This window comes from Xenopus tropicalis, chromosome 7, assembly GCF_000004195.4.
Source record: "Xenopus tropicalis strain Nigerian chromosome 7, UCB_Xtro_10.0, whole genome shotgun sequence".
NCBI classification, from domain to species: domain Eukaryota; kingdom Metazoa; phylum Chordata; class Amphibia; order Anura; family Pipidae; genus Xenopus; species Xenopus tropicalis.
Genome location: NC_030683.2, coordinates 28,081,429 through 28,107,813, shown reverse-complemented (window position 1 = coordinate 28,107,813; position 26,385 = coordinate 28,081,429). Strand labels below are relative to the sequence as shown.

General features: G+C 41.3%; 1 protein-coding gene and 1 long non-coding RNA gene across 3 annotated transcripts; both read right to left on the bottom strand.

Annotated features, from left to right (window-relative positions):
* Positions 1-358: 358 nt before the first annotated feature.
* On the bottom strand, positions 359-24,424 carry LOC101734425 (CST complex subunit STN1-like). Of its 2 annotated transcripts, none has more exons than XM_031905995.1 (4): positions 24,307-24,424; positions 23,575-23,694; positions 22,655-22,727; positions 359-497 (listed from the first exon to the last, which is right to left on the bottom strand). In XM_031905995.1, the coding sequence occupies exons 2-4, from the start codon at positions 23,683-23,685 to the stop codon at positions 436-438; spliced, it is 246 nt and encodes an 81-aa protein (XP_031761855.1). In that variant the 5' UTR covers positions 23,686-23,694; positions 24,307-24,424; the 3' UTR covers positions 359-435. The 2 variants fall into 2 exon arrangements, with proteins under 2 accessions (XP_031761855.1, XP_031761854.1); XM_031905994.1 differs by lacking the exon at positions 359-497 and adding an exon at positions 18,037-18,393 and having other exon boundaries at positions 24,307-24,419.
* On the bottom strand, positions 2,315-6,430 carry LOC116412234. Its single transcript, XR_004223601.1, has 2 exons — positions 6,389-6,430; positions 2,315-2,688 (listed from the first exon to the last, which is right to left on the bottom strand). It is a non-coding gene; the product is annotated as an uncharacterized LOC116412234 (long non-coding RNA).
* Positions 24,425-26,385: the final 1,961 nt, after the last annotated feature.

The following is a 26,385-nucleotide window of genomic DNA, read 5'->3' as shown; positions in this document are numbered from 1 at the left end:
TGCATCCAGTAAGGATTCATTATATCTTAGTTGGGATCAAATACAAAGCACTGTTTTATTTTTACAAAGAAAAAGGAAATCAATTTTAAAAATCTGATTTATTTGATTAAAATGGAGCCTATGGGAGACAGGCTTTCCGTAATTCGGAACTTTCTGGATAACGGGTTTCCGGATAACGGATCCCATACCTGTACTGCCTTCTGCCTGCACAGATTAATAACAACATGCAGTGTGCCTTATATTCATGCAGCATTTATAGGATGTTTGTTACTGGAAAAAATAAGGATTTCTTACTCTATCTATAACTTGTTGCATTTATTTGCACCATAGTGTAATTAATAAAATGAAGTTCTACCCTATGTTGTAAGTCTTGTGACATTTCTTCCTCCTCTTGACTTTGCAATTGTCTGTGTAACCAGCGGCACGCCTTTTATGTCATGGAATTCCTGAGTGGGGGAAGCCTTGAAGATGAGCTGGATCGATACGGCAGCCTAGACCTACAGAGAGTACGGTAAGTATTATACTGGTACAGGTACAATATCACTAATAAATAGATTAATACAAATTGTACCTACAGAAAGGATGGAATAATACAATAAGTACATTTTGACACTAGGGAGCATCATCTTTCAATTTAGTAGTCAATTATTTTATTATTGTTTAAACAAAAGCCAACATATGACATGATAATCTTTATGGAGGTAACCATTATTTCCCTGTTTAAAAGGTTCCATTCAGCGGAGATGATCTGCGGCCTGCAGTTCCTGCATAGCAAGGGGATTATCCACCGGTCAGTACAGAATTTTCCTGTAACATTGCTGCAAATCAGCAGCCCTTGTCTTTTTTTTTATCTAATTCCTTTTATCGTTATATTACAGAGACATTAAACCCCTGAACATTCTGTTGGACCATCGAGGGCACGTAAGGATCTCTGATTTCGGCCTGGCTAAGCAGAACATCTTCCGTGGCGACACCACGACTGGCTGGGCTGGAACTGTGGGATACATGGCCCCGGAGGTGAGATATGCATATACAAACCTAGTAAAAGCAAGAAGTATAGGAGAATGTGCCCAGAACAACAGAACAGAATATACAATACAGCTGATGTCTTTCAAAGATGTAAAGGTTTAACTGTTAGACAAATAATTATTAAAGGACAAGGAAAGAGTAATATACTGGGGGGGTATAAGCACTCCCAAGTTTAATAACTCTTTTTTCCCTGGACCAGTGGAAATAATTGCATACTCCATATGTGCCAGGTTGCCATCTTACCGATAGTCACCAAGGCTCCCTTGTGGCTTCTGCATACAGTAGTTACATTTTCTCATATTACTTTACTGTGCGTGCACAAGGGAGGCTCGGACGGTACTAAGAAGATGGTGGCACAACACTTGCCCCATTAAAATACCAAGATGCAATATACTGTAGGTTTTGGTACAAGTGGGTCATTGGAGAGAACCAACTTAACTGCATCAGTTCTACTTACATGATAAACATTGTATTACTATCTCAGGCTTATACAGAGCTTTAGTGCCAACTGGATTGTGCCAGGCATCACCCATATTTGCAGATGTAGTTATACCCTTACAGCATTTATTGGGTCCTGGCAAATATGACTGTTCTGACCCAAGCTAGGGAACCAACTGGTCTCATGCATTACTCCCAACACTCATTGGCCAACTAAACCCATGGAACTCTGTTGCCAATATTAAGCCAGTAAACATACTTAAAAGATGCCATTTTGCAACTTGCTAAGTGATTTATATTTCTTTTTAAGATTCTACAAAGAAGCCCCTATAGTGCAGCAGTAGACTGGTGGTCACTTGGCATCACCATCTGCGATATGGCCACTGGCAAACTGCCCTTTGACAACAGCGATGAAAAGGAGCTCATTCATGCCACCAAATACCATGAACCCCAAATACCTAAATGGCTGGATGAAGATCTAAAACATCTTCTGGGCAAGGTGGGTCGCAACAGTGCAATAGAAGTATTGCAACAAATATATTTCTCATCCATTAGTGATATTAAAACAATTTTCCATTCATCCTTTAGCTTCTTAAAAGGAAGCCGAAATGGCGCCTTGGACTGCGAGGAAACATCAGGCACCACCCGTTCTATAAATCCATCGATTGGGTGGTGCTGGAACAGGAAGGCGCAGAACCCCCATTTCAGCCCCAAACAGTAAGTATATGGGTGGGGAATACAAAATTAGAAATGATGAAAAGTTGCAGGCTTTATTGTATAGTATAAAATACATGGCCAACTGTTCACAATAGATTTTGTATCATATTCACTATAATTATTTTTTCCCTTTCATGCAGCCACCAGCAAAATTATTCCAGCCACATAATGGAGAGCCGCCCCTGTCTTTCCTTGGGGCCCAGGAAGATGAAGCTACACCAAGGGACAGAAACATCGTTCCGGGCTTTTCATTCTTAAGTTCCAGCTGGCTGAAGTGAGTATATTGGGATGTGTGTAAGCCAGCCAATAATAACACCATGGTATTTCAATTGAGCATAGGTAAATAACATCAGCGGGCAGTTGGCACTACTGTGGGCTTCAAGATCAGCTCTCGCTGCTGCACAAAGGCCGGATCATCCTCCGCAACTCCTGTTTGCACCAACATCTCCACCTTCACCTGGGATACCATCTTCCAGAGTATGAGACTGCTGGGTACCATCAGGCCTGGAATTATGAGAGGCAGTCACTTATCTGGTACATCTAGCAAGGTAAGTAGGTATTTACTTTCTAAGAGAGAATGTGTGAGAGAATGTGAGCTAAGGGTGTAACAAGAAGGCGAGCAGATAGTAAGATCCCAGCCTGCTTTGCCTTCCTGCACATCATGTCTATAGAACCCATACCCTGTTAGTTATATATATAGTTCTAAAGTTCTCTAGTTTTTCCAGGCTAAGGGTTTTTTCCCTATCTGAGGCAAATTACCAGCCGCTTCAGATAGGGTTTTTTTACCTTAGCCTGCAAATTTAGTTAAATCAGTTATGGTTAAAGTTAAATGAGCAAAGGGTGGGACTCATAGACACGTGCAGTTAAAGCCTCGTGTTGTCCTTGTTTGTTACGTTGACATGTTTTGTGTTATGAGGGGGGCCAATGGCAAATTATTGACATTGGCTCTCCTCTGAGGCGTTACACCCGGAGGGAAAGGTGAGTGAATGCCGGTAACAGGGTTGAAGCCTTGACGTGGCGTTACTGCTCACATGTACAAACATGTGCTAATTCAACCAATGGTGCGACTGTGAGTGAAGTGTTTCATCGGCACAATTTGGTTTTCTTTGTTTAGGAAAAGATTTATTTAGCTACAAATTGTCTTTGAGCTTTGGACTAGCAAATTAAGACTAATTCAGGAGAGCACAGCTGCCATTAGGCCTGAGTCTTTTCAGAAGCTGCCACACAGGTCACAGGTCCCCTTCTATCAAGTTGGTTATAGCAGCAAAGGGAGCACCAAATGTACCCCTGCCAGGGCCAGAACTAGGCAGGCACTTGGCAGAATAGGCATGTGCCTAGGAAGCAATGGGGAAGGTGCTGGGGCCTTAGGCGCATGCCTCTACTGCCTTCTAAAACTCCACCCCTGGGGGTATTGCACAACCACAATCAAGAGTGGGTGAGCAAATATGTTGGGGGGGGGGAAGAGGGATAGCAAGGCTTTTCTGGCAAGCTAGCAGGCTATGTAGAGGGGGGAGGTGTTCACCCTTGGCTTGGCACCTATACCTTCTCATTCTGTACCCTGTAATCTATAAATTTACTCAGCATCAAAGAACTCCAAGGTAACTGCTAATATCATCATAAATTATTATTTCTATTATGCTAGAGAATTGTTATCACTACTGCATCTCTGGGTAGGTTTTCATGTTTCTCCAACAGGACTTCAAGCCTACTGTTTCCCTACCAGCTGCTGAGTAGCCAGGGGCACCTTATGGGCAGTGTATCTATGGAGCTATACTAGTAAGACTTGAGGTATTCGGAAAGGGGCTAAGATAGCTATGGCAATGGGCGCTGCATTGCAATATTACAGTGTCAGAAACAGGAGCTATATGTCCAACACATCTGCTAATGGGCAAAACTTACCCATCGAGCTGTCACTAATTTCCCCAGCCTTACAGGATAATCCTATATTTATAGGGTATTACAATCAGGATATTCATGGCTTTCAGCCTCGTGCTTTAATATGGAGCTCCTTGATGACCCATAATATCCTTATATTTTACAATAAGAGTACATTAATTACTATATAATACACCAGAGCCACAAATATATTGTTATAATACACAAAAGCCATGAATATCCTGTAAATGATGTCCTTATAAATGGGGCTTAGTTATGTTGTTTCTGTCACATTGCTCATTAAAATGTGTGTATTATAGTGAGTAATGCACCCCCTGCTAAAAAGCAAATATGAAGATTTTAGAAGTCACCTCTGTAGAAACTGTATAAAGCACCAGCCTGAAATTTCTATTGCCACCGAACTTCTCTGTAATTTATAATAATATCCTTGTGTTTTACAAAACATAAACAGTACTTTATTCACTACATAAATGTCGCTTAGCAATATAATTTGTCAGTAGACTCAATTAAATAAATGTATTATAGAATGAATATATTAAGAGTCACCTCCGCGTTCCACAACATGTATAAAGTGTTGGACATGGACACCAAGGGCCCACCATTCACTAGTGATTCCTAAAACATCACAACATCTATAGTAATATATAGTATATGGGAAAGTGACATATTTTCAGTGTGAAATAAGCTGGGAACACAGCTGGGAATAAATAAAAGCAAAAGCAGCACCTGGAAAAGGTAACAAGGAGTTACTGTTGTGAAACAGAAAAAGGGAAGGGCCCACCAGGGAATATCATGGTATTGTGGTACAGGCCAGTCCAACCGTGTGTATAAAAGCACTGAGCATGTTGCCTTTTGTCTTAATAGTCTCTAATTAAAAAATCGGCCACACCGAAAGGACACAGACACCTCAGTGCTCCATGGTCCCTGAGCTCCTCCCTCCTTACATGGAGCGCTGAGGTTCCTCTGCCCTTCTAGTAAGAGTGATGTTTTGAATTTTGGATAAATCCATGATTGTTTTGTGCATCAAATAAACAATATATGTGTAATACTGCTTACCATTTGTATTATTCTGTTTATTCAGGGTCTAGGGCAGTATTCACGTGGGCATCAGGTGCCTTACCCCTAAGAAAGATCAGTAACTGATCTGTTTATAGTCTCGGTGACTTCTAACCTTATATTTTACAACACATTACAATATTCCCTATATACAGGTGGGGCAAGGAAAATGCCTTTTAGATCATATTTGTATATCTAAAATGCCTTTTAGATCATATTTGTATATAGGGGATATACAGATCCAATATCTGGGGCATATGCATTGCCAGGTTGCAACGCCAACCCATCCAAGTAAACATTTAGGGGCACATTTAATAGAAATGGATATGTTATTATGTAGTTTATTACACCACACATTGTGGAACTCACTGTTTAAATCAACAGGGAGTGATTCAGACACTGTATCTCCTGTCCGAGAAGCAACAAAGCCTGGGAGATGCCATGTGACATATTCCTAAATCTTCCCTGTTTAGGGAAATCTGTGGCTGTTTAGTCATAGTATGTAAATAGGAAACATTTGCTGCATATTTAGCAAAGGATGAAAATACAAATTTTTCTTTAGAATAATCACTATGTACACAATTTACTTGTTTAGGCGTTGGAGTCTTTTAGGAATGATTTAATGGAGAATATTCTATTCAAGCGTTTATAAATTGACCCTTTAAAAAGGCAGTAACACCTAAGCACAAAAGCAAGCCCCCGGGTACGGCCTGTGACTAACCGCAATTCCTTGGCACAGATTTTTTCTTTTTCAATCCGATCATTTTCTGACCTGGCCAAAGAAACTGATCTTTGATACAGCTGATGCTGATGACACACAGAGCGTGTAGATAAACACCCAAGTGCATCCCTGCTGCAATTCATTAACATGGATGGGAACCACCAGACAAAGCCAGTTTTGGTAATTCTTGGTCCAATAACAAAAGACTTTTCAAACAGAGAACTACCTGTACTAGCAGTTTCAGGGGGTCCCACTGAAATCTTGTCAGAGGAGAAGCTGCCCTGTGTGCCATAGCTCCAAGACTGGCGCTACATGGGGCATTTTGAATGTCAAATGACAAGCACCTTGGTTCATGGGCAGAGTGGTAACAGCTCAACATGCTTAAGAAAGCAATATGGTGTGGAGGTTGGTCTTTGCATCAGCCAGGGCACTTGTCATTAATGAACATCAGGTACAGTCACAAGCAGAGAGGGACATTTATTCCACCCTTTTGCATGTAACTTCCATGGCAATAGCAATGAATGGGTTTACCTTAATGCAGTGATCCACAACCAGTGGCTCACCAACCCCTCTGATGTTGCTCCCAATGTCCTCAATGCAGGTTTTCATTTTGAATTTCTGACTTGAAGACAAGATTTGGAGTAGTAGTCTGCCAGTCATCAGTTGGGCTATCAAATAACCAATCACAGTTCTTATTGGTCATCCCGTAGCAAATGTTTTCATGCTTGCATTGCTCCCCAACTTTTTATACATTTAAATGTTGCTCATAGGAGGCTTAATGGTCGGACATTATTGCAGAATACAGAACATCCTCTTCAGGGAGCACGCTTGAGGATTACTAAATGTCTTACAATGACAAATGTTAAGTTGTTCACTTAAGAAGAACATCAGCTGAGTGGGTATAAGGGGGCTGTTACCATTCCGACCACATTCAGACAGACGATTAACCTTTTCAGAGCTGGCAAGACATTCAGGCAGGTGAATATTGAATCTTTGCTGGCAAAACCCACATACAGCCTTGTATGGTTTGACCTGTTAGGTAAAGAGAGGAGCGCCAATTCATCCATTAAGAGTTGCCCATTGTTCTGTGTGTGACCTGCATGCCACCGTGCTGTTGGAAATAAGGCTGATAACAGATTTCTCAATATTCAGATCTCACCGTAGCATGGAGAGCTCTAATGCCGAGTGAAACAAATGACATTTCCCGAGGTAGGGGAAAACAATTTCACTTGCATCACTCAAAAAATGACCAAGTGACATTTAAATGGGTTGTATTTTGTATAGAGAATCCATGGCAGCTTATATATCACAACGATTAAGTGGGAAATGAATGACTTGTTCTCCTAGTTTTCCAGGTAATCCTTATAAAGGCAGTTTCCCAGAGTAAATGGCAGAGCAATGCACTTCTTCCTAGGGGGTGAGCGGCTCGAGAGAGAGGTTGCTGGCTCCCCATTACACACCCTGCATTAAACACATTCTTGCACTTTGAAGGTGAAACCTTAAAGCCTCCTGTCTTTTCTCTTTTTCAGTCCACTCTGTGCCCCTCTTTGTGCCGCTCTCACCAGGCCTTTAAACTCACCTTGCATCTTTGCTTTTTTCCTAAAAGTAGAAACAAAGGGGTTTCAAATACATGTATCCAAGAGATAAACTATACTCTTTTTATTTAAATATATCCAACTTTTTAAATAAATATTAATAAAAGGCTTTTTTGGAAATGAGTAATATACAAGAAGACAAAAGAAAGGCTATTATGAACATAAAGACAAATCTTAAAGGGAAAACAACCAGCAAAAAAAATAGAATAAATGAAGCATAAGAAGGAACTCTGCCCCTCAAGATCTGCCATGTTTTGTAGATTCCAATGAGGGAAATTATTAAAGGTTACAAAATACTATTTATCAGCAATTGCTCACGTACAAAACGAATATACAGTTGTGCCCCAGTAACAATAAAGAACCAGGCATTGCTCTCCCCGGTGCAAGCGACAGTAGTAGAATTACCGTCGGTTAAGGGTGGCTTTGTTTAGAGGGATATATGCATATGGATCGTGCTTGCCTTTCTGTTTCACAGAAGGAGGCACTAGTGGTCATTTGTAATATAGGCAGCCCTGGATTTCTATTTCCTTTCTCCGCCCCTCCCCCCCTCGGGATCATAGCAGCTCGCATACGGAGCACTGGGGACAGGACGTGCTGAGGTTTTCTGTGCGTTATGTCCCCAGTGCTCTGTATGGGAGCAAATTCCACATGTGGTTGGGCGGCTTCGCCACAAATCTGGGCCTGAATATAGGTGTTTAATGAACACAGGGAGAGAGCCTATTTAGTAGTGTCAGTGTCTGAGTACATATGAAATTCTGTCCAAAATGGACATCCTGGGATTATGTAAATACCTTGGATATTGGGGCCATAACTGTGTTGCACATGGGTTCAGAACCTGGGAAACACTGATACAAACTAACAGACCAAAGGTTGTAATGGGTCCATATTAATATACATTATTTCATGTACCTCCCTAACCTCTGCATACTGTCTCACCAGCATTAAAGCATATGGATTGGTGACACCTGGTTGATGACAGATTAGAAGGATCTGCCATTAATCACACTCCATGTCCAATGCTCCAATCAATTGTATTGATAGATGATCTACTCTCAACTTGCCCTTAGCATATGCTTTCTGAATACACTACCAATCTGCTACAGTAGATACAATTACTTGGTTGGGGCCTGTTAGACTTAGGAGCCAGGTGCAGTAGGGTAGGTATGTCCATGTTAGACTACTTTTCCCACCATTATTACAATGTTAAGCAAATAATTGTGTTCTTTAGACTACAAGCTCAAATTTGGGTGCCTGCTTAATGTTCAACAGCAAAAAACAACTGAGTTTCATATACTAACACTAACACCTTATTGGCAACAATGAATGGCTGTCAGGCCATCATTCCAGAGGTGGTTATCATCAAACTATCACAAGTGAGGCCTTCAATGAATGAGGTCCAATGCCGCTATCTAACTGACCCACTGCTTCCTAATTAGGACAGTTCTCTGCCAGTATGGGCTGCCAATTACCCAGCTAGCATGGAGATGTTTATGTGGGGGAGGCAAATTGATCTGGATAGATGATGAGAAGTTTAGAAGTTTAGAGCAGGGTCTTGCCTACTATTTCTGTACCAGGCCCTACACTAACTGCCTTCACCCCTGGCTGGCGAGTATGGAAAAGATGCACTAATGCTGGTGGAAATCCATAGTACAAGTTTGCCCTTTAGCATTAACCTACAACAACCATTAAACTGATGTTAGCAAACATATTCTGATGTAAGGCAAGCAAATGCCACTTTCTGTTCACAAAAAAAAGAAAATTTATCAGGAGAAATTCGGTAGTCATTATCCATAAAACAACTTTCAGCTATTGCAGAACTACACTCACCACCCCCTCCCAGCATTGAAAATGTTGCCTGCCCCTGGCTAGACTATCTGCTCTTTCTTTGGCTCTCAATCCCCATACTGGTGTGCCAGGCACATCTGCTGAGCTGGACTCAGGAGTCTGTTTAACACCAGCAGTGTCAGTTGATCCTCATAACTTTGTTCTTTTTGTATGACTGACATCTCCACAGGACCACCCAGTAAAAACCCCTTTAATCTCCACATGAAAATAATCCATGGTCATTCTCTCTTTTAATAGGATTCTACTCAGTCATGTGCAAGGTGATAGTGCAAAGACAATCACATATGGGACTGCCTGATCTTGTAACATGAACCCGTCCAGACAAAGCAAAAGAAGTCCTTTTGGCCTCATTACATCATTATATATTACTGGGCATATTAACAAAGTTTCCAAAATAGGATAAAAATGGAGAACAGTTTAATAATTTAATAAAGAAGCAGCGCATTGGGGGTCTTTGTGGATTATAAAGGGGATAATAATGAAGTAGGGGTCAGTGCCAAGCTCAGGGCAGTGGGAGTCACATTCCAAGGTTCTTGCCGAGCTAACAAATTGTCAGTTTATTGCAGCCAATAGGTGGGCGCACTCCATTTCACAGGCAACATCCACAGCTTGTGGAAAGCTGTTAGCTATTAAAGCAGTATTTATTAACATGCATGGGGGTGCCCTACTGCTTGTTCTGTTAAAGCAAGTTGGAACATCATCCATAGACTGATGAATATTACCCCAATGGTCAAATTAACACAATATGTGGACTGTAGACTGCTTGGATTTATTACAGAATAACACTTAGGACATAGGGAGATTTTAGAAGTTTTGGCATCCATAACTAAACCTCCCCAAACCAGCACCATTGAATTTCCTAATCCACACACGATGGAGGTATTATACATGGAACCAGCTCTTCCTGCCACATATGCTGGAAAATAAAACGGAATCATTGGTGTATTCAGGGTTTATAGTGGTTGAAACTGCTATATGTTTCCTTGTATTTGTTCTGGGGTTATTAGTTATGGAGTTGGCCCTGCATTTATCCTGCCTTGTACTTTTGAATGCAATAATCACCCTCTGCCTATGTTAGTAGATTGGGAAACAGACCCAAAACTGCTTGATTCCAGCCATGGCACTAAAAAGGGTTTTTATGTTCTCCAGTGCTTGCAAGGGTTTCCTCTCACAAGCAAAAACAGGCAGGTAGGTTAATTGGCTGCTGATAAAACCGACCGTAGTATGTGTGTCAATGTGATAGGGACCACCTGATTTTAGAATTATTTAACTTGGTTCTCGAGTTGGAACGGTTAGATTATTGATGCTATGGTCCCACTTACCATAATTTAAAAGGCAGAGAAGCTCTAAACAGAAACCTAACAAGTTATCAAACATATAAATAACAATATAAATCTATCATTACGATCTGCTTTTCGGTTGCCAGGGTCAGTGACCCCAACAACAAAGCAGTAGTTTAGGCTGGAGAAAAGAACTGGAAGGCAACCAGTTCAGAAAATGGCAAAAGGAAGACCAACTAAAATTTGTTTACAAATATTACAATATACAGTTAATTGCAAGGTGAACAGTCCTAATTCTTCCCAAACAATGATACTGATATGTAGCATTGTGTCAATTAATATAAACTGTTTAAAATAAGCAAAATACATCCACATCAGGTTACCACACACTCAGTCATCTAGAAAGTACATTTTAACTCCAATACTCAGATACGTAGCCCATCAGTCGTGCTCTTGGAGATGCATGCAACCTTCTCTGAGCATTGATGCCATTAGGAGATACTAGCTATGTAGAATAAAGGAAAATTAAGTAATTAATATTGCAAACAGACAGTAATGCTTCCTTTAGTTCATGTTTGATGATTACAATTACCTTTCAGGGTATGACGTCAGACCATACTGTTATGTCAAAAGCTTTCAAGAGCATAAAGTGTACAGGGTTCCATACAGTCTACTAGTTCTTACTCCACTGCATCTTCATTAACAGTAGTCAGCCCGACTACACCCCTTCCCCAGAAATGGCGTGATCCAGCTATTTGGCTCAATTAATCATTGCTAACCTTCATAACTATAGATATAAACATATCCTGGGGATGATGGAATGATGACAAATGTACATTATCTGAAGTGTGATGGGCTGAACACAGTGAAGAATAACTACATAGATATTAAAGAGGCTTTGTTTACTCTGACCTGTTACCTGATAGAAAGGTGAAATGAAAGAAGAACAAGGTGTGTAACAGAGCTGGTCCAAATGGGTATTATGGCAAGCAGTAACACCTTAGTTTACAGAGAAATAAGGTAGGTAGGAAGAAAAATAATATTTATAAATGAGGGAGAGGAAATGCAATCATCCTGTAGGTTCTCAAGGGCATAAAACAGACAGCAGCTGCTAGGTACATGCTGGGGGTCCTGAGAGATATCCCGTTTCATTATATGTAAACATGCCACCACCCCCAACATTTAAGATATTGTGCTCAGTGGGGCCCATCAACTTCTGTGTAGCCTACTAATCACCCTCACTTGGGCTCAATCCCAGAAGCCTGGGGCTAATACAGAGGGTATGTTCCTCACTTTGGACTTTTCATAAAAAGGTCTAAAACATGTTCTAGCACTTAAAGTTCTGAATAATGGATTGAGTCTAAGATGGGCCCTTTGGACTGCAGTGCAGGAGTTAAGGAAATGCAGGACCCGGCGAAACTAATATAGAAAACATGGACATGCAACTTGCAGCCCTCCAGCAGTGCCTGCAGAACATCTTCCACAGCAACTCTAATTGTTAGGTATATACATGGCAATTTGGTGTTGCATCTTCAGGCAGACAAAAATATGGCACTCAACAGCGAATGGCAAATAAAAATGAAAGATGTTTTATATCACAGTGTTCCCATAAACTATACTTTTAAAACTACTGACAAGATCATATTTTAATATTGTGTCCCTGTTTCTTTAACAAAAACAGTTTCTTTCCAGAGATCTCCCCCTACTGGGAGCCTATGGCAAATACTCTGCTCTGTCTGTACTGAAACTGGCACATCGACTTCTCCCAGTATATTATGGTGTCAGAAATATGCACAAGTGTATGTTTAAAACTGTAATCCAACAAATCAGCCTTTTGTGCCACCTTCATTTAATTCCTATTCTTGGCCTGCGCATAAACAGCCTTATGTGGCCGTATGGACCTCAGTATTGTGTGGAAAGGGGAAAGTGCCCTCTCCAAATTGTTGCCCAGAAGAAAGCATGGAATGTAGCATTAAAGTTTGCTTTGGGTGGAACAAGGGCCGTAGCTAAGGTTGCCACCTGGCTAGCCGGTAAAATACCCACCAAGGCTGGGGCTGGTATTACAAATTTACCAGCTGGTATTACAAATTTACCACCACGGCCATGCCTCCAAGTCCCCTCTCTCAGCACCCTCTCCATCCCTCAGACGCCTGCCCTACTCACTAAAGTCTTCTATGATCCGGCTGGTGAAGCAACGATTCTGCCCCATTTGCATCAGGTCCCTTAGGGGGACAGACAGGAGCTGCTCCTTGCACTTTACTACATGTGCCCTTGGTGCCAGTAGATCTGTCCCACCTTCCAGGACCTGAACTAGGAATAGGCAAAAGAGGCACCTGGCTAGGGCACAATGCTTGGGTGGGGGGGGCACTAGGCACGTACCTCTTGTCTGCCTGCCCCTAGTCCAAGTGCCCCAATACTTATGATTCCTTCCCACCTGTGTTTCCACTCCCCCCCATACTCGCTCGTCTGTCCACCCATACCCCAATGTTATCATGGTGTCCGTGTATGTGCACTTATGCTTGGGGGTGAAGCCGAGATGGCCAGCTTAGTTGCCTAGAACATCTGGCCAGCCTGGCCCGGCACTGCCACCTACAGTTTCAGATCACACACAAGGACGCCTACTGACAGGGAAACCAGTGGAAATGGAACCCTGTGTGGGGATGGAAAAAGTAATTGATTCAGATGCAATTTCTCCTTGCACCCACAATTACACAGGAATTGTGGAAAAAATGCTGCATTCTGGGTAAAAAAATGCAAAGGCACGATTGTAGGATTTGTGGGCCCAAAAGAGAAGGAGCTTCCCTGGGACTATATTTATTGCATTTATTTATATAGCACCACCAATGTACGCAGTGCTTTACAAGCAGGTTAATAAAGTTATTAGAAATTAGCCAGTGAGGAGAAACACATGCTAGTGCTAGAACTTTCAGTGCACAGTTGGTCTTTGCCATGAAAACGTTACAATCTATTGGGAAGATGACTGGGTATAGCTTGGGGAGATCAGGGGCATGTTTGGATGTAAAGGGGAAGGCTTCAGGCAGATCTTGGCTATTTAGGCAAGACATGGGGCCCCATGCTACTTGGGCAGACAGTGGACTAGTAACCTGGCCCTCATATGGAGGAAGGACCCTGCCATCTAAATTAAAGTGGGCTCCATGATTTCCGAGGCAGTCACAATCTCTCTGCTTTGCCCAACACTGCCTCTCTATAAGGACTGCCGCTACGGAGCGCACAAATGATGACTAAGAGGAAATACATTGATAACATGAGAATTTTGGTCACAGAAAATATTTCTCACAATCTCTTAAAGTCGGACTTCCAAGAATGAACCGAGGGAGATCGTATTACTGCTCTATAGAAACACAACAGCCTCGTAGCCCCCATGACGCTCATTTGTCAGAACAGCGCTCTTTATATGATTTTCTTTTCTAATTGGTAGCTGGTAGCAGCCCAGTCACACAGAATAAACACTTCTCCGCCTTCACTGTCCTGAAACTGACCTTAACAAGACGCCGTAGTCTTACTCACACTGCAAGGGAGTAACTGTCAGGCACCATTTCATGTTACATTCCATACAGAGCTCTATGGTAATAAAAACAAAAAAAACTTGAATACCTTCAATTTGTTTATATTCTCGAAAAAAAGAAAATCTCAAATTGATTTCATGAGATGGTTCAGGGGAACAGAAAAGTCCAACACATGGAAAGGCCTTCAGACCTCGGGGGTTTCAGTTACAGGTATGGGATCCGTTATCCGGAAACCCCATATCCAGAAAGCTCTGAATTTTTTATTTATTCATAGTAAGTTGGGTTGAAAAAAGACATACGTCCATCAAGTTCAACCATAATGCCTATACCTAACCTGCCTAACTACAAGTTGATCCAGAGGAAGGCAAAAAACCCCATCTGAAGCCTCTCTAATTTGCCTCAGAGGGGAAAAAATTCCTTCCTGACTCCAAGATGGCAATCGGACCAGTCCCTGTATCAACTTGTACTAAGAGCTATCTCCCATAACCGTGTATTCCCTCACTTGCTAATTACGGAAAGCCTGTCTCCCATAGACTCCATTTTAATCAAATAATTTAGATTTTTAAAACTGATTTCCTTTTTCTCTGTAAAAATAAAACAGTGCTTTGTATTTGATCCCAACTAAGATATAATTTATCCTTACTGAATGCAAAATAATCCTATTGGGTTAAATTAATGTTTTATTGATTTTTTAGTAGATGAGGTATGAAGATCCAAATTACGGAAAAACCCCTTATCCAGAATACCCTTGGGGATTCTGAAGGCACTCCTCCAAAACAGTGAGGGAAGTCACTTTGGTGCTAAATACAGTGAGAGATGACTATGAAGATTTTCATTTATCCAGCTCATGGTATATTTAGTATTAATAAATCTAAAGCAACTGGACTGTAGTCATTGAAGACATTTCACTACTCATCCGAGCAGCTTCTTCAGTTTAACTGCCTGGTATGGGAAGTCCTCAGCATATGCACTTTGTAACAGTGAGAGATACAAATATTTATGTTTTTTTGGTTCCAAGCAAAAGTGCTTGCTCTGAGCTTGGGCATAACTGGGGGCACAGCAGGGGCCGATTAGCGCCTCCACTAGGTTTGTGCCAGATGCCAAAGGAAGCAGAGAAGAACGCGTGCCCCTCTCTCTTGTACCCCGCTAGTTTTACTGTTGATTAACTGCACTGCTGCATTTATCAATGTGCTTTATACACAGGACAATGAACCAGCTATTCAGCAAGTGGCAAATCCCAACCTTCAGAACCAACATGGAAGGATTTAAGCAGGGCTCTCTCTATCTCTTGTATCGGTTATTGGTTGCTTTATATGTTACTCTGTATGTCTAATGTATAAACCCACTTATTGTACAGCACTGCGGAATATGCTGGCGCTTTATACATAAATGTTAATAATAATAAATTAGCAAGACTCTTCTTCCCAGGATGTTAGTCCAGGTAGAAACTCACCCTTATCTATTCAGCCAAACACAGGCAGAATAAGGGGGGAAGGAACGTAGCTGCCTTTGCACCGACTGTAAGATGATTTAGTAAATGTAGAAATAAACCTTAGGGCTTATTTGCAATGCTAATTTATATTAATTACAATAAAAAAGCCCAATAGTTTTTGCAAAAAGGCAGAATGCATTCTTAACACAAGGTCTATTTGCTGGCTAGGTGTGCATTTCCCTTTAAGGACAAGTCAACCCAAAATATAATTTTTGCCACATAAAAGAAAATAAAATTTTAAGCAACTTTGCAATATACATTCATTATAAATGTGTAATGGTTTTTGAGGTATTTGTATATATACTAATAAAAGCAGCGTTTGCCTGTCCTTTTCTAGTCTCTGCCCTGGAGTCTCAGACTATTGAAACAATGTAACAGAAGGCAGCAGACTGACAGACCTGTGTTGCTGGGGGAGACTCACCTTTGCAACATTGTTTAACAGCAACAACCAGGAGTCCAGCAAATGCTGCTTTCTATAGCAATTACATTTGCAAATAACTTAAAGCACTTAAAATAATATATTAATATTGAAAAGTTGCTTAGAATTATGTTTTCTTTTATTAGGCAAAAAATGAGTTTTGGGGATGACATGTCCTTTAAAATAGTCCCCTTTACTTACCAGCATTTTGCTACTCCCCACTATATTTTAAGGGGCACATTTATCTACAATTAAATCCGAATACAACAAAATTTGTATTTTTTCTAATTTATAGAACTGTGCGTATTTTCTTCGTGTGATTTTTTCGTTTAATATGCGCGTCTTTTTCGTACATTGTGACAAATTTTAGGTGACAAAATCGTATTGTCGCGGAGTGTACGAAAGTTTTGGATTCATTCAAGCTTTGGTATCGTGACTTTCCTTGGGCCGGGTTGGAGCTGCAGAGTGCCATTGAGCCCTATGGGAGACTTTCCTTGGGCCAGGTTGGAGCTGCAGAGTGCCATTGAGCCCTATGGGAGACTTTCCTTGGGCCAGGTTGGAGCTGCAGAGTGCCATTGAGTCCTATGGGAGACTTTCCTTGGGCCAGGTTGGAGCTGCAGAGTGCCATTGAGCCCTATGGGAGACTTTCCTTGGGCCAGGTTGGAGCTGCAGAGTGCCATTGAGCCCTATGGGAGACTTTCCTTGGGCCAGGTTGGAGCTGCAGAGTGCCATTGAGCCCTATGGGAGACTTTCCTTGGGCCGGGTTGGAGCTGCAGAGTGCCATTGAGCCCTATGGGAGACTTTCCTTGGGCCAGGTTGGAGCTGCAGAGTGCCATTGAGCCCTATGGGAGACTTTCCTTGGGCCGGGTTGGAGCTGCAGAGTGCCATTGAGCCCTATGGGAGACTTTCCTTGGGCCAGGTTGGAGCTGCAGAGTGCCATTGAGTATTCGTAAGCATTTTCTTGACATTTCCGATCATCAGAAATTATTGTATTTAATCCCAATTTTACCGATTTCGGAATTCGAGTGTAGGTGTTGAATGCAGCAGCTAGTGGCATATTGGCAGCTACAGGTATATTGATGGCTCCTAGCATATTGGCGAAACTTAACCCAGGCCCCGACTGTCGGAGACAGACAACTTATACTTGGCTCCATGTTGGTTGGTCTCCTAAAAGGAATGGAGTATACAGTATATTATTATTTCTTATTAACATTTATTTATAAAGCGCCAACATATTCCGCAGCGCTGTACAATAAGTGGGTTACATACATTGGACATACAGAGTAACATATAAAGCAACCAATAACCGATACAATCTTCCTTAATTGTTCTGTTTCTAGCAAATAGGTTCATATTTGGCTGTAACTGGGGGGGCCTTGGAGAATGGGGTGCATGGCTTCTTACATTCTGATTTTGTAGCTGTAATGTCCATATCTATGAGGGATTTCTCCCCAAGAGTGGATGGTTTAGCCTGGCTGTACCATTCAGATAAGTGCTTGGTCCTTTATGTGGTAGAAGGAAATACAGTAGAACCCTGATTTTTTTTCTGGATTTAACTTTTTCTTTAAATTGACACTGACAGGCAAACTACATTTTTTCTTTCCTGGACTTTACATTTTCTTGGAATTTACACCCATTGCACACAGCCCCCTGGAAAACGTAAAAAAAAAATCTGGGTCCTATGTTTAAGTCGTATTCTGCAGAAGGAATTCTTGGCTTGCACAATTCTCTATCCTTTGTAGATACACAGCTTTATTGTTAATTGGTTCCAGGCCCAGACTGGCAATCTGTGGGTTCTGGCAAATGCCAGAGGGGCTGCTGTAAGGTGCCACAGTCACTATTTAGTGTATCCTTAAAATGCCAGGGCCTATTTTGAATCACAATCCAGGCCTGACTGGTTCCTAGGAGCACTTGAGAAGGAGAGGACGAGAGAGATATCAATTGAGTATATTGTCCCTTTACATACTCATGGTTAAGGTCCAGTTATGAACACATAAAGCAATAGAATATACCAGAAACATATTATTATATATTATTTCCTTTAATAATATTGCTTTCATTTATAAATAAAAAAATCATCAAAAACTGCACATGGTTTGCTCCATTCCAACTGTGTAAACCCACACTGATGAGATTGACATAAAAAAGTCTATAAAAGTCCCAACACGGCGATTTCCCAGCTTCCTGGATAGCCGATATCCTCCGAGAGTTCTCACTTCTGCTAAAAAGCCGTGTAGTAATTTTCCATGGTGCTAACAATATCGCTGTTTCCTTCCAGGGTGTCAATGGCGCGCTGCGGTACGGCCTCACTAACGCTGGAGCCAACGCTCAGCCGGACACAGGTCAAGATATGGAGAAAGTGGCAGCCTTTTTCTGCATCTGGGAAGCGCAGCCAACAACGGTTATTAACAGCACATTCAGACCAGTGGAGCCAGCAGAACCAAAGCCGGCACGGCTTAACTAACAAATGCTAACTAGAACCATTAAAGGGGTAGATCACCTTTCATTTTTTGCTTCTGAGATAATTTGCAATTGCTCTTCTATTTTTGGTTTTTCAGTTATTTGGCTTTTTGTTCAGCAGCTCTCCAGTTTGGTATCTCAGCAGATATCTGGTTGCTAGGGTCTCATTCTCCCTAGCTACCAGGCAGTGGTTTGAATGAGAGACAGGAATATGAATAGGACAGGGCCTAAATAGGCAGGGCAGGTAATCAAAAGTAAGAGGAAGGCAAATAATTTAAAAACAAAAAATATATATAAATAATGAAAACAAAAGTTGCAAAACTGCTAGAAATAGGACATTCTATAGCATACTAAAAGTTAACTGGTGAATCCCAACCTTGCCCACAATTTCCTGCTCCGCTGTTGTGTGTTCCACTGTGGAACACACACCCATTTTTAAAGCAATGGTGGCCGAGTGGTGGAGCATGAATAGGGGGTGGGCCCTTCAGTGGCTGGGTGATAGGCCCTTGAGTCGGGCACTCAGAGGGCCCCGGGTACCCCAGCCCTTATGTTGTGATGTAGGTGCTGTGGTAGAATATAGTGTGTGCCCTTTGGCTCTGAAGACACATGTAACATTCACTAAAACATTAACAACTCTGTTCTATAGTTTCAGGGAATCAATACAGTAATTAGACATGGATCCCAATCCGCTGTGGGGTGCTGCAGAGTTGGGGACCAGCGCCACAGACAAAAGGGCTAGCAGCTGCTGAAGTGTTTGGGAAATAAGGAATCCACTTGGGGTACAACAGATGTGCATGTAAATACCAAGTGCACTGCTGGCTTCCCACAGATTTGTAAAATAATGGAGTGCAGCATGGAGTGTGAGAATATCAGTTCACAGAACTGAGCAGTATTCTTATTGTAGTATTTATTCCCAGGGTGGGATCACTAATAAGCTATTTGACTTAAATAATGTGGGTGCCAAGGCAAACACCCTAGCTCATTCCTCGCCTATTTATCAGGTTCTTCTACTGTTGGTGCCCTGTTTCTATTTAGGACCATATGCCCTACACCTAATAGAACCATGCACTGTCTGTTTGCTTTAACCCTCTTTCTCCCAATTAGATCTATGTGTTGCTAGTTCCAGAGGGTCCAAGGCCACTGTCATGGTAGGGGTTAATAGGAAAAATGTACCATGTTTATACCCAAATAAACAGATAATTTCTACCCATTTGGATGGTCAAACAACAGCAACAAAACACAACAACGACAGCAAAACAGTAATACAGTCTATCCATGCATGGCCATTTTTACCCCCTGCTTAGTGTGCCCTCTGCTGGGCCCTGTGGGCGCATTTTAGGTTAGAATAGCCTCAAAGCCTTTTGTTATGCACAAACTCATTAGCCCAGGATCTCATTAGCTTCTGTATGGGAATCAGTCACTTGAAATACTTATTATAGCTTACCAAAACTAGCATATACTTTGTTGAAGGGGCTTCTCCTACAGGGTAACATGGCATTTAACCACCAAGGATCAAATGGTCAAACTATTTCCCAAACTTATTGTGTTTATAAACTTTTATTTGAACAGAAATCTTTCATTTCCGGCACATTTCTGCTTTGGTTTGACATTTTCTTGTCCTTTATTCTCCCACTGTTTCATATAAAAGGATGTAGGAATTCGAAATGCAATTAAACCAGGGCATGTCTAACATTTGACTGCTTTGATGAAACCTTGTAGATTGTAAGCTCTTTTGGGAAGGGCTCTCTTCACCTCTTGTATCGGTTATTGATTGCTTTATATGTTACTCTGTATGTCCAATGTATGAACCCCAATTATTGTACAGTGCTGCAGAATATGTTGGCGCTTTATAAATAAATGTTAATAATAATAATAACTGCCAGTACTACATGGACAGGTATTTCAGTTTATAAATAGGAAATATGTAGGGAAGCTGCCAAAGTGCATGGAAGCAATACCCATAATCCTTACTTCCTCTCCCATCATCTTATAGGAGTCAGGAAATCAGGGGATTTTCTATATGACACTTGGTGGTCCAACCAAACTGTCAGGCTAAGAAGCTAAGAAGAGAAGGAACTGATCTCAGATATATTTGGTTTGGTTTTTATCCCCACAGTGTATTATATCAGAACAACACACAAACACTATAGCAGCCATAGCAAAGTTACAGCCCAATCTCCCCTTCCCCAGGCTGATAACACAAGGAAAGGATACAAAGGCCATTTAAATGAATTGCAGATTTGTCTTATATCCCCTGCATCATCTTCTAATTTCCTTCTAGTAACACAAACTATTGCAGCAGCATTCCTTCCAACATTCTGTATTGATCTTACTGGCATGTCTGGAGTTAAAGCAGTGCTCATTGGCCATTTTTCAGGAACCTTATTGGCTTTTCTGGAGTTAATGGAGTGCTCATTGGCCATTTATACAGTGATCTTACTGGCATGTCTGGGGTTACTATGCTGATTATGCATTTGCTGTAGTAATTACACGTCTGGTTAATACACCCTTTATCCATTTTATTAAGTTATTAAACTGAAACATCTGGGGTTAATATGATCATTATTCCTTTTCTGTAGTAATTATACTGGCACGTCGGGGGTTAATATGCTAATTATTCATTTTCTGTAGAAATTATACTTGCACACCTGGGTATGTTTTGGTAAAACTGATAAATTTGTGTTTATTACTGAACTGAAGCTGCCATACTGCTAAGGTTGAATTAAATATTAAAGCAAATGTAAACCCCTCAAATAAATGGAAAATTGCAGAGAGCTTAGAAAAGACCAGAGAAACCTTAAGAGAACTGTATATAATTAGCCTTGATCATATCCATTATGCATGACTAGACCTCATCCTCCCGTCCCATGATGTAATAGTAGCAGAATAGTAGACTAACCTTTTAAAGGATACAGAAGTCTTTGGCACCTACAGTCTATAGGTCAGACTGCGCTGTTAGCAGCATGGCAGTGCACTGACCTGTATTAGTTTTGGGGGTGTCAGTCCAATAACAGGGTTGCTTCAAGTGAATGTGCTTTGTGGCTCATGTAAAAAGGCAAGGTTTGCAGTTTTGTAACACATAGCAAGCAAATGGATAATTTTGGGTTACTGGACTAGAAATTGTATCTGTGTTACTTACTAAACAACCTGTTTTCCTATTTTCCACATCATACATGAGCATAAAAATACAAGCTTTGTGTCTGTTTTATTATACATTGCTAGGGTGGGGGCGATTCTGCCAAATAAGACAAGTGACATGGCTCATAAAATGTAAGGTTCCCGTAAAAGTCATGTAAGTAATTGTGAATTAAATGCTCCCAAATGTAAAATGAAAAAAGTAAAAAAGCACTTTATCAAATAGTGACACCTAGTGGCTGTGTTTTAGAGCACAGAGCAGGAAAGACATGTTACATGCAAATAAGATGGACAGAAATGAAACAAAGGGTTTAAATCACAATGTAATGGGGAAAAAAAATAAAAGATTTTTTAATTTTATTTGTAGTAATTATGGATCTTGCTGTAATCATCATTTTTTGCTTCAGAATTAGGGAGAGATGCAAACTTTTTACACATTGTGACAATGCAACCCCTATATTATATGAGCCTGCTGAGTAACATTTTATTATGCATGCATAATATTCTATATTAATAATGTGTGTATAATATTATATAATGCACTAAAGCCATGAGCAACCTGTAAATTATATTCTTATAATCAGTGCTTAGTGATGTAGTCTCTATCACATGATGTGTATAAAAGCACTCGGCCTTAGGCCTTGTTTTATATGGTCACGGGACTCTTATGTGACTTCGAATATCCTTATATTTTAGAAAAGGGGGTATATATATATATTATATGTGCTTAGAGCTCAGGGTCCATAACTCTGGGCTTATTAACTTGCCATATGGATTGTACATTCTCATGCACATGGATGAGTTTTATTACACTAAAGGGAAAGATGCCCTATATAGAAGTAAAGTTTAATTTTTGCTTACTAAGGCATTACGCCCGATGGCATAGCTTACTGTATGCATACTATATTCCTTCCATGTTGGCTGAGGGCAGCACGCAGTACAGTATGTATATACACACACTGAGGAGTGTTTGGCATAGGCAGTGAAAATGCACAGGGAATAAAGGGCAAGGATTAAAGATACACGGACAATAGACACCACTTACGCTTTTGCCTTCTGCAGTCTTCTTTAATGATGTTAAGGGTAAGTTTGTGCAGATCTTTATCCTGATCAGCGACCTATAAAGTTTAATTCAGGAGAGACAAAAGAGTGATCAATTGTAGGAAGTCTAAAAACCGCAGAACCCACTGTGCAAAAGCCCCTAAAGTGGCTCAGTGTCTGCCTGGGGAAGAGACACAAACGCATGAATGTCACTATATATTCTGTTTTTCCTTTAAGGAAGGGTACCCCCCATTGGTGAAGGATATTACAAGTCACCAAGGAATTAAATGACTATATAAAGGAACTCCAAGGTGACTTCAAATATTCCCATATTTTACATCAGTGAGTCAAATATTTTTTTTTTTACTATGCAATTTTCTTTGAGTCATGTGACATGCCCTGCATCACTGAGCGCAAATTATAACTGCTGATATCACTAATCACTGTTTATAAGGTTATATTTTACAGGGCATTCCATGACCTGGTCTTTGTTCTACCTTGTGATTTCTAAAATCCTTATATTTTACAAAAAAGGGTACATTAGTCTCTATATAAGCAGCACATTATGAAATCAGAACACACTATATATAAACATATAAAGTAGCAGGAACATAGCCTTGCTGCACTGACACCTCGGCCATTGTAGTGTCTGTCTAAAGGAATCCAGGCGACCATCTTATTTAAAGAATGTCAGACAAATGTTGGCACTGGAATCGGTGAGTCAATTAATATACCATAAGCCTGATATCTTCAAACAGTGTCTCTTTAGCTGGCTTTAAAGGGGTGCAGGGAGTTGTGGATATAACAGGTAGAAAAAAACTGCAGGCTGGAGATCCCAACCTAAATCCATTACTGCCCTATGAACTCATTAAATATAACCCCTATCACAGAAACTGGAAGGGTTTCAGCAGTTTATTTTCTCACCTGATAAACCTCCCGATTTTGGTCCTTTTGGAAAATGTAACCTTCCTTTAGCAGCAGCTGGATGGCTTCTTTGAATATGCTGCGGATTTGTTTGGAGTTAGAACTTTCCATGGACTCAGTCTAGAACAACAGCAATTCAGTTATGTGATGTTATATGACACACATATGTTGTATACTGCATTAAATGACAGGTTCCTTGATTGCAGCAGGTTCGGACTGGCACACCGGGGTTACTGGGAGAAATCCTAATGGGCCAAATCCTGCTTAGTCCCTGCTACCTGCAAACAGCCCTTTCTAACAGTGGGGGTGTTGGTCAAGGTATGCAGAGATGGAAGCAGCATGCAGGCAATGGGGCCTATAGTCACGTTCTCAAGTGGGCCCAGGTTCCCCCAGTCTCTAAAAAAACATTATGAATGCCAAAGCTCATTAGACAGCACAACACAATGTAAGAAAACTGTAAAGCTGGCCATACACTGGCAGATCCGCTTGCCTGGCGATGTCGCCAAGCGAGCGGATCTTCACCCAATATCCCCACCTACGGGTGGGCTATATCGGGGAGGCATGTAGGCGAATTCGATCGTTTGGAGTCGGTCCAAAGGACCAATATCGCCAGCTATAATCGGCCCGTGTATGGGGACCTTAAGAAAGGAATAGACATGTCTGTGCCAGATACAGGGTTATCAATTTTCATTTGGTGGTGTAGGATTAAAAAGCATATGAATACATACCCACCTTGAAATCACTAACTGGACGGCTAGCAATAGAAATTAAGGAGTCAACACTTTCTAATTCCCGTTGGTAAAAATTTCACTTTTTCACTCAATAGCATGATCAGATGTGATTGTGTTACAATATGGTGATCGCTGGAATATAAGAAGGACAAAGAGTTATGTCATTTGGAGACATTTTTGGATTCCCCATGAGACATAAAGCAAAGACATAACATAACCCCCTTAAACCCACACTCTAGGGAACGCTGTGGGCAGGTAGCCACACAAAACATTTTAGTCTTTCTAATTTGCTTTCTTACTGGATCTTGTGCAACAGCTATGAAAGACTAAATTACTAGTAAAAGGGCTCTATATTGCTCATGAGTCTTCTGATTAGAATGATCTGTTCTGTTTAAATTGGAAGGGATCATTGTTATTGGCTGAAGTCAGCAGTGATGTCCAGAAAGCTCTCCTGCCATCCCAAGTCCATTTTACCAGCCCCATGTCCCCCAGCATGGAACATTAATCTTGTGGGTCACACTGGGTTTTAAAATGTCATCCATACAATCTTGCTTTGGATAACAACCACCAAGGGGTTATATTTCGTAACATCGACACATTGCATTGGTGTTTGTAAATAACCCTTTATGTCAAGGTTAGAACATAATCCAGCACTGGCTATTCCAAAGCCCTCACTGAACTAGGCTACCTCCAAGAGCAGGTCAATTATCAACTGGAGGAATTTCAAAAATGCCCTGGGTATCTATATATTAACATTAAAGAAACCCTGCTCAATTATATCGGTTAGGTACACAACTAAGTTAGACTATGCTATCTGGGGTCCACCAGGTAACCGACTCAAGGGCCCACCAACAAGCCACTTAAGGACCCACCCCCAGCTACCGCTCCCACTCCACCCCCAGCCACCACTGGACCCTGTCCTGATGCGCTGCTTATTTTGCTGTTAAAAATTAAAGGTGTCAGTGTATTGGAATGCACAGTGATGGCCCTGTGGAACACACAGGCAAACGTAAATTTTTAACAAGAAAGTAAGTAGCACAGTGGAGCAGGGACCAGTGGTGGCTGGTATGCGGGCAGGTAGCAAGGCCCAACAGGGTTGGGGCCCACCATGATTTTTCCAGTATCCTGGTAAGCCAGTCCAACCCTGTTCATTGGCCAATTTGGCTACGTACAGTAAGCAGAATTGCCCAATAAATGCTGGATCAGACAAAAGAGCTAGTAAATCCATTTTGCCTGTGACCACTTCCATTTATGTGATAATCAACCAAATAAAATTATCAACATGTCGCACCAGAAGGCGCCCAGTTCCAAGCAGATTCCGACTGGAAATTGGCCTATTTTAAGGGATTCCCAGGTTTCTCCTCTCAGACAGATTTGCCTCTGATAACTGTCCCTGCTGAAACATTGTTATTTACCTAACTCAGCACGGTTTGTCTCTGAGCAGCCTATTTCCTTGTTTATCTTTATGTATCTTGTGCCTAAATTCAGTAACACTGCAGGTATATACTTGTATCCGAATAATAAACATTGCAATATCATTTTTCTGGTTATGATTTATTGTGGCAGAGAAACTGACACGTCGTTTGATGTATAAGTATGTTTTGCCAGGACATTGGCTTGAGGCCTTCTTTATGGATTAAGGTGCTACTTTGGTGGTGAAAATTCCTCTTCTCTGGAATTTTCTGGGCTGCAATTGTATCTAACAGCCTGTGCCCAAGTTGGGATATGTACTTGGCTCTGTGCTACAATGGTATCTAGCAGCCTGTGCCCAGGTTGGGATATGTACTTGGCTCTGTGCTACAATGGTATCTAGCAGTCTGTGCTCAGGTTGGGATATGTACCCGGCTCTGTGCTACAATGGTATCTATCAGCTGGTGCCCAGGTTGGGATATGTACTTGGCTCTGTGCTACAATGGTATCTATCAGCTGGTGCCCAGGTTGGGATATGTACCCGGCTCTGTGCTACATTGGTATCTAACAGCCTGTGCCCAGGTTGGGATATGTACTTGGCTCTGTGCTACATTGGTATCTAGCAGCCTGAGCCGTTTATGATGTCATAACGTTGCATGAGCCACAGAGC